Below are 13,438 nucleotides of genomic sequence, written 5' to 3'. Positions count from 1 at the left end.
CACCTTAGTTCGTCCACCAAGACCCCAAAAGGTCTTGCCCCCATCGCTGTGGCAACTTTCAACCAGTCACAATACCAACAGGTGGCTAATAAGGCACACTGGACACTTGCCTTTATTAGCCGAGGCATAGAATACAAGAGCAGGGAGGTTATGCGTACAGTTCTGGTCGCCATGTTATAAAAAGGGATAGAGAAGCACTGCAGAGGGTGCAGAGAAGATTTACAAGGATGATACCAGAAATGCGAGGGTGTACATATCAGGAAAGGATGAACAGGCTGGGTCTCTTTTCTCTTGAAAAAAGAAGGCTGAGGGGTGACCTAATAGAGGTCTTTAAAATGATGAAAGGTTTTGATAGAGTGGATACAGAGAGAATGTTTCCACTTGTGGGGAAGAGCATAACTAGAGGCCATCAATATAAGATAGTCACCAAGAAATCCAATGGGGAATTCAAGAGAAACTTCTTTACCCAGAGAGCGGTGAGAATGTGGAACTCGCTGCCACAGGGAGGGGTTGAGGCGAATAGTATCGATGTATTTAAGGGGAGGCTGGACAAGCATATGAGGGAGAAGGGAATAGAGGGTTATGCTGATAGATTTAGATGAGGAAAGACGGGAGGAGGCTCGAGTGGAGCATAAACGCCGGCATGGACTGGTTGGGCCGAATGGCCTGTTTCTGGGCCGTATAGCCGATGTAATCCTCTGTAACCCTGAGATTATATACTTTGGTAGCAAGAATAGAAAAGGAGATTATTATTTAAATGGAGAGAGACTACAGAATGTTCCACTACAGAGGGATCTGAGGGTCCTCGTATATGAAACACAAAGTTAGTATGCAGGTACAGCAAAAGTAATCAGCAAGGCAAATGGAATGTTGGCCTTTATTGCAAGGGGGATGGAGTATAAAAGCAGAGAGGTCCTGCTACAGCTGTACAGGGTGTTGGTGAGGCCACACGTGGAGTACTGCGTACAGTTTTGGTCTCCGTATTTAAGGAGGGATATACTTGCATTGGAGGCAGTTCAGAGAAGGTTCACAAGATTGATTCCTGAGATGAAAGGGTTGACTTATGAAGAAAGGTTGAGCAGGTTGGGCCTATACTCATTGGAGTTTAGAAGAATGAGAGGTGATCTTATTGAAACATATAAGATTCTGAGGGGGCTTGACAAGGTGGATGCTGAGAGGATGTTTCCCCTCGTGGAGGAATCTAGAACTAGGGGGCACAGTCTCAGAATAAGGGGTCACCCATTTAAGACGGAAATGTGGAGGAATTTCTTCTCTCAAAGGGTCGTGAATCTTTGGAATTCTCTGCCCCAGAGAGCTGTGTGGCTGGGTCATTGAATATATTCTAGGCGGAGATAGATAGATTTTTGAACAATAAGAGATTCAAGAGTTATGGGGAGCGGGCAGGAAAGTGGAGTTGTAGCCAAGATCTGATCAGCCATGATCTTACTGAATGGCCGAGCAGGCTCGAGGGGCCGAATGGCCGACTCCTGCTCCTATTTCTTATGTTCTTATGTAAAAACTGTATAAAACACTAGTTAGGCCACAGCTAGAGTACTGTGTGCAGTTCTAGTCACCACATTACAGGAAAGATGTGTTTGCCCGAGAGCGGGTCCGGAGGAGATTTACGAGGATGTTGCCAGGACTGGAGAATTTTAGAAGGGGGATTAGTTTGTGGAACTGGCCAGATTGATAGCAGAGTCCCTTCCCGGCCAGTACTTCATTATACTTCCGACGTAATAGTTAATTAATTCTCGCTTGTATCCTGTACACCACATATATAATTTGCATGTTTGCATGCTCCTGATAAAAGTACTGTTATTTTCACTGTGTCAACTTGAAGCTCAAGTCACATGCAAATCCTTAAATCAGGGACGAAAGTGGCAAAGAACCAGGAACTGCAGTACCGTTCACATACTGCTGGTGGCAGTGCTTAAGCCATTGTTGGTTATTGGCTCGCAGCGCCCCCTTGAGGCTGGTTAGTGTCATTCATTCAATCAAAGAAATGTGTGGCACAGAAGGAGGCCATTCGGCCCATTGTGTCCGCGCCGGCCGACAAAGAGCTACCCAGCCTAATCCCACTTTCCAGCACTTGGTCCGTAGCCCTGCAGGTTACGGCACTTCAAGTGCACCTCCAAGTACTTTTTAAAATGTGGTGAGGGTTTCTGCCTCTACCACCCTTTCAGGCAGTGAGTTCCAGACCCCCACCACCCTCTGGGTGAAGGAAGTTCTCCTCAACTCCCCTCTAATTCATCTAACAATTACATTAAATCTATGCCCCCAGGTTGTTGACCTCTGCTAAGGGAAACGGGTCCTTCTACTCTATCCAGGCCCCTCATAATTTTATACACCTCAATAAGGTCTCCCCTCAGCCTCCTCTGTTCCAAAGAAAACAATCCCAGCCTATCCAATCTTTCCTCATAGCTAAAATTCTCCAGTCCCAGCAACATCCTCATAAATCTCCTCTGCACCCTCTCTAGTGCGATCACATCTTTCCTGTAATGTGGTGACCAGAACTGCACGCAGTACTCCAGCTGTGGCCTAACTAGTGTTTTATACAGTTCAAGCATAACCCCCCCCCCCCTGCTCTTATATTCTAATAAGAACATAAGAACATAAGAAATAGGAGCAGGAGTCGGCCATTTGGCCCCTCGAGCCTGCTCCACCATTCAATAAGATCATGGCTGATCTTCGACCTAAATTCCACTTTCCCGCCCGATCTCCCTCAGCCTTGAATATACTCAAAGACTGAGCCTCCACAGCCCTCTGGGGCAGAGAATTCCAAAGATTCACCTACCTCTGAGTGAAGAAATTCTTCCTCATCTCAGTCCTAAATGTCCAACCCCTTTTCCCGAGACTGTGACCCCTGGTTCTAGACTCCCCAGCCCGGGGGAAACACACTCCCTGCATCTACCCTGTCAATCCCCCTCAGAAACTTGTGTGTTTCAATGAGATCACCTCTCATTCTTCTAAACTTGAGAGTATAGGCCCATTCTATACAATCTCTCATCAGTTCATGAGTGCAGTTTTGGTCTACAAATCTGAGGAAGGACGTTCTTGCTATTGAGGGAGTGCAGCGAAGGTTCACCAAACTGATTCCCGGGATGGCAGGACTGACATATGAAGACAGACCGGATCGACTAGGCTTATATTCAATGGAATTTAGAAGAATGAGAGGGGATCTCATAGAAGATTATAAAATTCTGATGGGATTGGACAGGTTAGATGCTGGAAGAATGTTCCCGATGTTGGGGAAGTCCAGAACCAGGGGTCACAGTCTAAGGATATAGGACCGAGATTGTAAAGTCCTGTCCCCTCAGTACAGATTCACACGAGGCATGTAGTGAAGTCAAGGTCACTCTGGACCTGCACCTTATTTCACAGCTCTGGAATGCTGCACTTGCCTGAGACCTGTCCTTATATACCTGTCTCTTGCAAGTGCACCCCTGGTGGTAAGGTATGCTGGTGGTTACAGGTCATATCTTATTACAGTCATGTATAGCATGTTAGGATATAGTTATATATAATAATGTAAGATACATGACATCACCCTCCCCCAAAGTCTTATTGTCTTTGTAGGTTCAGTCTCTCAGGCGGTCTACGCTCACGCGTGGAGCGTCTGAGTTGTGGTTCAGTTGTTTGCCTTGGTGTCTGTTTTTCTTTGGGTGTGGTTGCTGGTATCTCGCCTGGGCTGTCTGTTTCGATTGGTGTGATTGTTGTTGACTCGCCTGGGCTGTCTGTTGGGATTGCCCTTTCCTCAGGTTGTTTCCTCTGTCTGTCCACCAGGTGTGGTGCGAGTTCCACATTGTAGTCTGCCTCTGGTTCCGCAGTGTTGTTGGTAAATCTGCTTTTGACTTGGTCTACATGACTCCGGCAGGTTTTGCCATGGTCCATTTGTACTACCAGTAGCCTGTTTCCTTCCTTGCCTGTTACTGTCCCTGCAAGCCATTTGGGACCCCTGCCATAGTTTAGTACAAACACTTTGTCCCCTATCTCATTCCATCTCCCCCTCAAATTTCTGTCATGGTACTCAGTCAGCTTACGGCGCTTTGCCTCAACGATTTCGTGCATGTCTGGGAGGATTAATGAGAGCCTTGTTTTTAAAGTACTTTTCATCAACAGTTGCGCGGGGGGGATCCCAGTCAGTGAGTGCGGACGAGATCTGTATGTCAGCAGCAGACGCGACAGGCGACCCTACAGCGTGGGACCTTGGATTTTAAGCATGCCTTGTTTAATGATTTGCACTGCTCTCTCCGCCTGGCCGCTGGAGACCGGCTTGAACGGTGCCGTCTTGACGTGATTTATGCCGTGGTCAATTATAAAATCTTGGAATTCTGTGCTGGTGAAGCACGGACCATTGTCACTGACCAATATGTCAGAGATTCCATGCAAATATGGTTGCGAGGCTCTCCACAGTGGTGGAGGTTGTGCTCGAGTTTAAAATGGTGCATTCGATCCACTTTGAAAATGCATTTACAACTACGAGGAACATTTTGCCCATGAATGGGCCCGCATAGTCTACATGCACCCGCAACCACGGTTTGGTAGGCCAGGGCTAGGGGCTCAGTGGAGCCTCCCTAGGGGCATTGCTGAGTTGGGCACAAATGGTGCACCTTCGGACGCAGAGCTCCAGGTCTGCGTCAATACCAGGCCACCAGACGTGGGATCTGGCTATGGCCTTCATGAGAACGATCCCCGGGTGCTCGCGGTGGAGCTCCCGGACAAATGCCTCTCTGCCTCGCAGAGGCATGACTACTCGGCTGCCCCACATCAGGCAGTCTGCTTGTAGTGATAGCTCATGCATGCGCCTGTGAAAGGGTTTTAATTCCTCGGGGCAGGCATTGCGAGCCTCTGCCCAGTCGCCGGTTAGGACACATCTTTTTACTAAGGATAACGTGGGGTCGCTGGCCGTCCAGGCTCTGATTTGGCGAGCCGTCATGGGCGAACCTGTGGACTCAAAGGCATTGATTGCCATGACTATCTCACAGTCCTGTTCGTCAGACCCTTCCGTGGTCGCCAGGGGTAGCCTGCTGAGCGCGTCAGTACAGTTGTCTGTGCCTGTGCCTTATGGTATAGTCGTAGGACGCCAGCATGAGTGCCCACCGTTGCATTCGCGCCGAGGCGTTGGCGTTTATTGCCTTGCTCTCAGATAGGAGGGACGTGAGGGGCTTGTGGTCGGTTTCTAACGTGAACTTGGCCCTGAAAAGGTATTGGTGCATCTTTTTGACGCCGTACACGCACGCTAGCGCTTCCTTCTCCACCATTCCGTACCCGCCCTTCGCCCGCGAAAGTGACCTGGAGGCATAAGCTATGGGTTGTAATTTGCCCGCACTATTGACATGTTGCAAAACGCACCCGACCCCATACGCTGACGCATCGCATGTGAGAACTAGCTTTTTACCTGGGTCAAAGAAAGTCAAAACACTGTTGGAACACAGAAGGTTGCGTGCCTTATTGAAGGCGCGTTCCTGGGCATCCCCCCAAAACCAATCGCACCCCTTTCTGAGTAGCACGTGGAGAGGCTCCAGCAGCGTGCTTAAGTTCTGCATAAAGTTCCCAAAGTAATTGAGTAGCCCGAGAAAGGCGCGCAGTTCTGAGACATTCCGGGGCCAGGGTGCCAGGCGAATTGCTTCTGTTTTGGACTCTGTTGGGCGGATTCCATCAGCGGCAATCCTTCTGCCCAAAAATTCAACCTCGGGTGCGAGAAACAGGCACTTGGATTTCTTGACTCGTAGGCCTAACCGATCCAACTGCTTTAGTACTTCCTCCAAATTACGAAATGGGAGTCAGTGTCCCTGCCCGTGATAAGTATGTCGTCTTGAAATTCAACCGTCCCCGGGATGGACTTGAGCAGACTCTCCATGTTGCGCTGGAATATGGCAGCTGCCGACCTGATGCCGAATGGGCATCGATTCTACATGAAAAGGCCTCGATGTGTGCTGATGGTGGTGAGTAGCTTGGATTCCTCGGTCAATTCTTGCGTCATATACGCAGATGTGAGGTCTAATTTTGAGAAAAGTTTACCTCCAGCCAATGTGGCAAATAAGTCCCCCGCTCTGGGCAGCGGGTACTGGTCCTGTAGGGAGACTCTGTTTATGGTAGATTTGTAGTCCCCACAGATTCGTACGGATCCATCAGGCTTCATGACTGGGACGATGGGACTTGCCCAGTCGCTAAATTCCACAGGTGATATAATGCCTTCCCGCAGAAGCCTGTCTAGTTCGTGTTCAATCTTTTCCCTCATCACATAGGGTACAGCTCTGGCCTTGTGATGGACCGGTCTAGCATCCTGTGTGATGTAGATTTTGACTTTGGCCCCTTTGAAAGTGCCCACACCTGACTGAAAGAGATGTTCAAATCGCTTTATAACTGTTGAGCAGGAGGTCCGTTCCTCTAATGACATGGCATGGACATCATCCCATTTCCAGTTTAGTTTTGCCAGCCAGCTTCTCCCCAGCAGTGCTCGGGGGTCTCCGGGGACAATCCACAGAGGAAGTCGGTTCACTGTCCCTTTGTGTGTGACAGAGAGCATGGCGCTGCCGTGGACTGGTACGATTTCTTTGGTATAGGTCCTTAGTTTGGTGTTGACCCTCGTGAGTTTTGGTCTGTCTCTTTTATGCGGCCACAGTTGTTCAAATTGTTGAGTGCCCATGAGAGATTGACTCGCTCCCGTATCCAGCTCCATGTTGACAGATATCCCGTTGAGTAGGACCCTCATCATTATAGGAGGCGTCCTGTCGTAGGAGCAGTGGCCATTGATCGTGTTGACCCGCTGTACATTGGTGTCCCGGGTACTGTCCCCACCGTCTTCTGGTCCGCTTTCCGACCCATCCGATTCGTATACCAGCCGAGCTGCCGTTTTTTTGCACGTGCGGGCCAAATGCCCTGTATATTCACAATTTCTGCAAACAGCCTGCTGAAATCGACATCCCCTTGATGAGTGCCCACCCCCACACCTCCAGCACAGACCTGTTCCATTGTTCAAAGTGTTCCCAAAGAATGAGCTGCGATTGGCTGATCTCTCTTGAGCTTCTCTCAGTTTGTAGTTGATTGCTCACATTGTGGGTTGATGAGGTGTGAACGGCCGTTCCTGTGGCCCTTGATGGCTTCTGCCTGCTGTAGAGAGCCTGTTTTCCCGGTTTTGTCTGTGTGTGGGGGTAGCAGCTTGTTTAGTGCTGTGAACTTCTTGTTCCGATATTTCGTTAGTTGTCGTACCTGCATTGTACATCAACCTCGTTTCTTCTTCCCCTACCAAGAATGTCTGTGCAACCAGTGCTGCTGCCTCTAAGGTCAGGTTCTTGGTCTCTATGAGCTTGTGGAATATGCCTGCGTGGCCTATTCCTTCAATGAAAAAGTCTCTCAGCATTTCTCTCCTCAGTTCATCAGAGAACTCACATAAACTAGCTAACTTCCGAAAGCTGCGCCACGAAGTCGGGTATGCTCTGGCCCACACAGTGTCTGTAGTTGTAGAACCTGTGTCTGGCCATGTGTAGGCTGCTCGCTGGCTTCAGGTGGTCTCTTACCAGTGTGCTCAATTCTTCAAACGACTTGCTTGCTGGTTTCTCGGGTGCCAACAGATCCTTCATTAAAGCCTATGTTTTCGAGCCACAGCTGGTCAAGAGATGGGCTCTTCTCTTGTCTGCCTTATTATCGCCTAACCAGTCTTTGGTTACAAAGCTTTGCTGGAGCCTTTCGACAAAGTCCTCCCAATTGTCTCCCGCATTGTACTTTTCATCTGATCTGTTGTTCGCCATTCTGTGGATTCTGTAATCCCGTAACCCGTCGCCACTGTAAAGTCCTGTCCCCTCAGTACAGATTCACACGAGGCATGTAGTGAAGTCAAGGTCACTCTGGACCTGCACCTTTATTTCACAGCTCTGGAATGCTGCACTTGCCTGAGACCTGTCCTTATATACCTGTCTCTTGCAAGTGCACCCCTGGTGGTAAGGTATGCTGGTGGTTACAGGTCATATCTTATTACAGTCATGTATGGCATGTTAGGATCCAGTTATATATAATAACGTAAGATACATGACAGAGATGAGGAGAAATGTTTTCACCCAGAGAATTGTGAACCTGTGGAATTCTCTACCACAGACAGTTGTTGAGTTCAGTTCGTTGGATATATTCAAAAGGGAGTTAGATGTGGCCCTTCCGGCTAAAGGGATCAAGGGGGATGGAGAGAAAGTAGGAATGGGGTACTGAAGTTGCATGATCATATTGAATGGTGGTGCAGGCTCGAAGGGCCGAATGGCCTACTCCTGCACCTATTTTCTATGTTTCTATGTTTCTATAAGACAGCCCCCTCATCCCAGGAATCAGTCTAGGGAACCTTCGTTGTACCGCCTCCAAGGCAAGTATATCCTTCCTTAGATAAGGAGACCCAAACAGTGCACAGTACTCCAGGTGTGGTCTCACCAGGGCCCTGTACAAGGCAAGTATCCCGAATGCCCCCACAGAAGGAGGCCATTCGGCCCATCGTGTCCGCGCCGCCCAACAAAGAGCTATACTATCTAATCCCACTTTCCAGCTCTTGGTCCGTAGCCCTGTAGGAGAGGAGTGGATTGATGTGAATAAGAACCAGAAGCCATGGTGGATTTTCTCTTCTGTACCCAAGGGGCTCTGAGCAAAGGTTGGGGGGTGGGGGGCGGCACACTCAGAAATCTGCGCCTGTTGAGTTTTCGCATTTAGAGAGACCACCGCGGCTGAGGCCGATCGCTAACCTGGCGCAGGCCAGGGGTCAGGTGGGGATCGGGGCCATGACCTTCTGGTGCGTTCAGGTCAGTGGCCGGAGCGGGCAGCAGCTTTGCCCGCCGGCCCATCGCGCGGGGAGTCGGCAAGAGCGGGCACGGGGTAGGGGGTGCTTTCTAACGCCCTACACCGGGGAGGGCGGGGAGGAGAGAGGTTCGGACAGCAGAACGATTTACAATCTATATTAACGACTTGGAAGAAGGGACTGAGTGTAACGTAGCCAAGTTTGCTGACGATACAAAGATGGGAGGAAGGGTAATGTGTGAGGAGGTCACAAAGAGGCTGCAGGAAGACATAGACTGGCTCAGTGAGTGGGCAAGAATTTGGCAGATGGAGTATAATGTCGGAAAGTGTGAGGTCATGCACTTTTGCAGAAAAAAAATCAAAGAGCAAGTTATTATTTAAATGGAGAAAGATTGCAAAGTGCTGCAGTACAGCGGGACCTGGGGGTACTTGTGCATGAAACACAAAAGGATAGTATGCAGATTAAGCAAGTGATCAGGAAGGCCAATGGTATCTTGGCCTTTATTGCAAAGGGGATGGAGTATAAAAGCAGGGAAGTCTTGCTACAGTTATACAGGGTATTGGTGAGGCCTCACCTGGAATACTGTGTGCAGTTTTGGTTTCCATATTTAAGAAAGGATATACTTGCTTTGGAGGCAGTTCAGAGAAGGTTCACTCGGTTGATTCCGGGGATGAGGGGGTTGACTTAGGAGGAAAGGTTGAGTAGGTTGGGCCTCTACTCATTGGAATTCTGAAGAATGATCTTATCGAAACGTATAAGATTATGAGGGAGCTTGAAGAGGTGGATGCAGAGAGGATGTTTCCATTGATGGGGGAGACTAGAACTACAGGGCATGATCTTAGATAAGGGGCCCCCCATTTAAAACAGAGATGAGGAGAAATTTCTTCTCTGAGGGTTGTAAATCTGTGGAATTCGCTGCCTCAGAGAGCTGTGGAAGCTGGGACATTGAATAAATTTAAGACAGAAATAGACAGTTTCTTAACCGATAAGGGGATAAGGGGTTATGGGGAGCGGGCAGGGAAGTGGAGCTGAGTCCATGATCAGATCAGCCATGATCGTATTGAATGGCGGAGCAGGCTCGAGGGGCCAAATGGCTGACTCCTGCTCCTATTTCTTATGTTCTTATGTTCTTTATAATACTCACGCGACGAGCTGGTCCAGCAATGCCCGGTCATCTCCCTGCTGTAACTGTGGCCAGTCTGAGTGTAAACGTTAAACTTGTATTTCCGTCCGGGCTGCAGGCTCGTGATCGTCAGGTTAAACTTTTCCATGTCGACGACGTGATGCTCCAGCAAATGGTCCCCGTCGTAGAAAGTGACATTGAAACCGGTGAAGTTCCCTCTCGGTTTGGTCCAGCCCACCTGAAGCATGTATCCCGTACTTTCAACGCAGTGAATCTCAGACACGGCCCCTGGGACTGTAAAAGGGACGGAGCAGTTAGGCCGAGCGGAGCCACGTCACCAAGTGGCACAAGTTCAAATGCATTGCACTATCACAAGCAAGGTGGGGGTGGGGTTGTGCCCAGGGGGTTCAGCCGTGGCTCAGTAGGCAGCACTCACGCCACTGAGTGCGAAGGTTGTGGGTTCAAGTCCCCACTCCAGGGACCACAACACATAAACCTAGGCTGACACTCCCAGGGGCAGTGCTGAGGGAGCGCCGCACTGTCGGAGGGGCGGTGCTGAGGGAGCGCCGCACTGTCTAAGGGGCGGTGCTGAGGGAGCGCCGCACTGTCGGAGGGGCGGTGCTGAGGGAGCGCCGCACTGTCGGAGGGACGGTACTGAGGGAGTGCCGCACTGTCGGAGGGACGGTACTGAGAGAGTGCCGCACTGTCGGAGGGGCGGTACTGAGGGAGCGCCGCACTGTCGGAGGGGCAGTACTGAGGGAGCGCCGCACTGTCGGAGGGGCAGTACTGAGGGAGCGCCGCACTGTCGGAGGGGCAGTACTGAGGGAGCGCCGCACTGTCGGAGGGGCAGTACTGAGGGAGCGCCGCACTGTCGGAGGGGCAGTACTGAGGGAGCGCCGCACTGTCGGAGGGGCAGTACTGAGGGAGCGCCGCACTGTCGGAGGGGCAGTACTGAGGGAGTGGCGCACTGTCGGTGGGACGGTACTGAGGGAGCGCCGCACTGTCGGAGGGGCCGTCTTTTGGATGAGACGTTAAATTGCGGCCCCTTCTGCCCTCTCGGGTGGATGTAAAAGATCCCATGGCACTATTTCAAAGAAAAGCAGGGGAGTTATCCCCGGTGTCCTGGGGCCAATATTCATCCCTCCAGCAGCATTAAAAAAAAAACAGATTATCCGGTCATTAAACATTGCTGTGTGTGGGAGCTTGCTGTGCACAAATTGGCTGCTGCGTTTCCCACGTTACAACAGTGACTACACTCCAAAAAAGTACTTGATTGGCTGTAGAGCGCTTTGAGACGTCCGATGGACTTGGAAGGCGCTATATAAATGCAAGTCTTTCTTTTCTTTACCAGGGATACGGGTGGAATGGAAAACAGAGATCACTAAAATCAAATGGATAGAGACATAACGAGATGGAGAGAGACAGAGAAAAATACGGCTCCGTCTCTCTCGGTCTCTATCTGAAAGGCCGGTGGAAGCTGATTCATTAGTAACTTTCAAAAGGGGAACTGGATTTATAATTGAAAACAAAATCTTCAGAGCTACGGTGAAGGAGCCAGGGGAGTGGGACTAATTGGATCGCTCTTTGAGAGCCGGCACCGGAACGATGGGCTGAATGATGTCTTTCTGTACTGTACGACTACTGGAAGATAAATAGCAACTTGGTATGCTTAGGCCAAGTGGTCCATTTCTGTATTATGATTTCTATGTAATTTTATGAACTGCAGGAGAATATCTGAAACTTTTTTCTATATACTGTAAATGGAGAAAGATTGCAAAGTGCCGCAGTACAGCGGGACCTGGGGGTACTTGTGCATGAAACACAAAAGGATAGTATGCAGGTACAGCAAGTGATCAGGAAGGCCAATGGTATCTTGGCCTTCATTGCAAAGGGGATGGAGTATAAAAGCAGGGAAGTCTTGCGACAGTTATACAGGGTATTGGTGAGGCCACACCTGGAATACTGCGTGCAGTTTTGGTTTCCATATTTACGAAAGGATATACTTGTTTTGGAGGCAGTTCAGAGAAGGTTCACTGGGTTGATTCCGGGGATGATGGGCTTGACTTGAGGGAAGGTTGAGTAGGTTGGGCCTCTACTCATTGGAATTCAGAAGAATGAGAGATGATCTTATCAAAATGTATAAGATTATGAGGGGGCTTGACAAGGTGGATGCAGAGAGGATGTTTGCACTGATGGGGGAGACTAGAACTAGAGGGCATGATCTTAGAATAAGGGGCCACCCATTTAAAACTGAGATGAGGAGAAATTTCTTCTCTCAGCGGGTTGTAAATCTGTGGAATTCGCTGCCTCAGAGAGCTGTGGAAGCTGGGACATTGAATAAATTTAAGACAGAAATAGACAGTTTCTTAACCGATAAGGGGATAAGGGGTCAGGCAAGGAAGTGGAGCTGAGTCCATGATCGGATCAGCCATGATCTTATTGAATGGCGGAGCAGGCTCGAGGGGCCATATGGCCTACTCCTGTTCCTATTTCTTATGTTCTTATAATACTGTCTCTTTAAGGACTGACATAGGTAAGTAACATTTTCGGGAGTGCGCAGTATCCTCTCAGGAGTCACCAGTCTGGGGGTATATTGTCCCCGAGTCGAGAGGCCTGTCTCTGGGAATACACTCACTCCTAGCCCTGCGATAGACAGAGAAGATGACTTGCATTTATATATGGCCGCAGCACGTGCCAAAGCGCTCCTCCGCATTCCCAGTGACAGTCACAAAGTGCACATGTTTGGATGTCAGTTGAGAATGGGATCAGGCACAACCGTGCTAACCTCCCGAGTTGAGCAAGATCCTGCAAATCCATTGGCAGGATAGACGCACCAATGTTAGTGTCCTCGCTCAGGCCAACATCGAAGCACTGACCACACTCGACCAGCTCCGAGACTCCCAAAGCAAGCGCTCTACTCGGAACTCCTACACGGCAAGCGAGCCCCAGGTGGGCAGAGGAAACGTTTCAAGGACACCCTCAAAGCCTCCCTGATAATGTGCAACATCCCCACCGACACCTGGGAGTCCCTGGCCAAAGACCGCCCTAAGTGGAGGAAATGCATCCGGGAGGGCGCTGAGCACCTCGAGTCTCGTCGCCGAGAGCGTGCAGAAAACAAGCGCAGGCAGCGGAAGGAGCGTGCGGCAAACCAGACTCCCCACCCACCCCTTCCTCCAACCACTGTCTGCCCCACCTGTGACAGGGACCGTCGGTTCCGCATCGGGCTCATCAGTCGCCTGAGAACTCATTTTTAGTGTGGAAGCAAGTCATCCTCGACCCCGAGGGCCTGCCTGTGACGATGACGAGTTGTGCAGACCACCGATGTACCCTGGCCAGGGCACCAGAGGCTGCTCAGCACCTGTGGAGCAGTAACCCTTGGCGAGAGTCCGTACCCGATGGTCCCGTTAAGCCACGGGGCGGTCCGGAGGTCCCACGTAGGCCGTGCACCGGTGTTACAATGGCAATAACCGCGCAGGGGCACAACATTAAATGGGCCGCAGAGCCAGCTACAGGGCTCGGGGTGGGGGTGGGGGTGCAAGACT

At 50.3% G+C, this 13,438-nt stretch overlaps 1 protein-coding gene across 1 annotated transcript in view; it reads right to left on the bottom strand.

Moving 5' to 3' along the window:
• The window catches only part of ptprh (protein tyrosine phosphatase receptor type H), a 108,036-nt gene that overhangs the window by 30,512 nt on the left and 64,086 nt on the right, over positions 1-13,438 (bottom strand). Inside the window, exon 13 of the mRNA XM_070861830.1 lies at positions 9,918-10,190. Within this exon, the coding sequence (XP_070717931.1) occupies positions 9,918-10,190 (273 nt within the window). The remainder of the gene's footprint in view (positions 1-9,917; positions 10,191-13,438) is intronic.

Source organism: Pristiophorus japonicus, chromosome 19 (genome assembly GCF_044704955.1).
Source record: "Pristiophorus japonicus isolate sPriJap1 chromosome 19, sPriJap1.hap1, whole genome shotgun sequence".
Classification (NCBI taxonomy): Eukaryota; Metazoa; Chordata; class Chondrichthyes; family Pristiophoridae; genus Pristiophorus; species Pristiophorus japonicus.
This window is presented reverse-complemented; position numbering and strand designations above follow the sequence as displayed.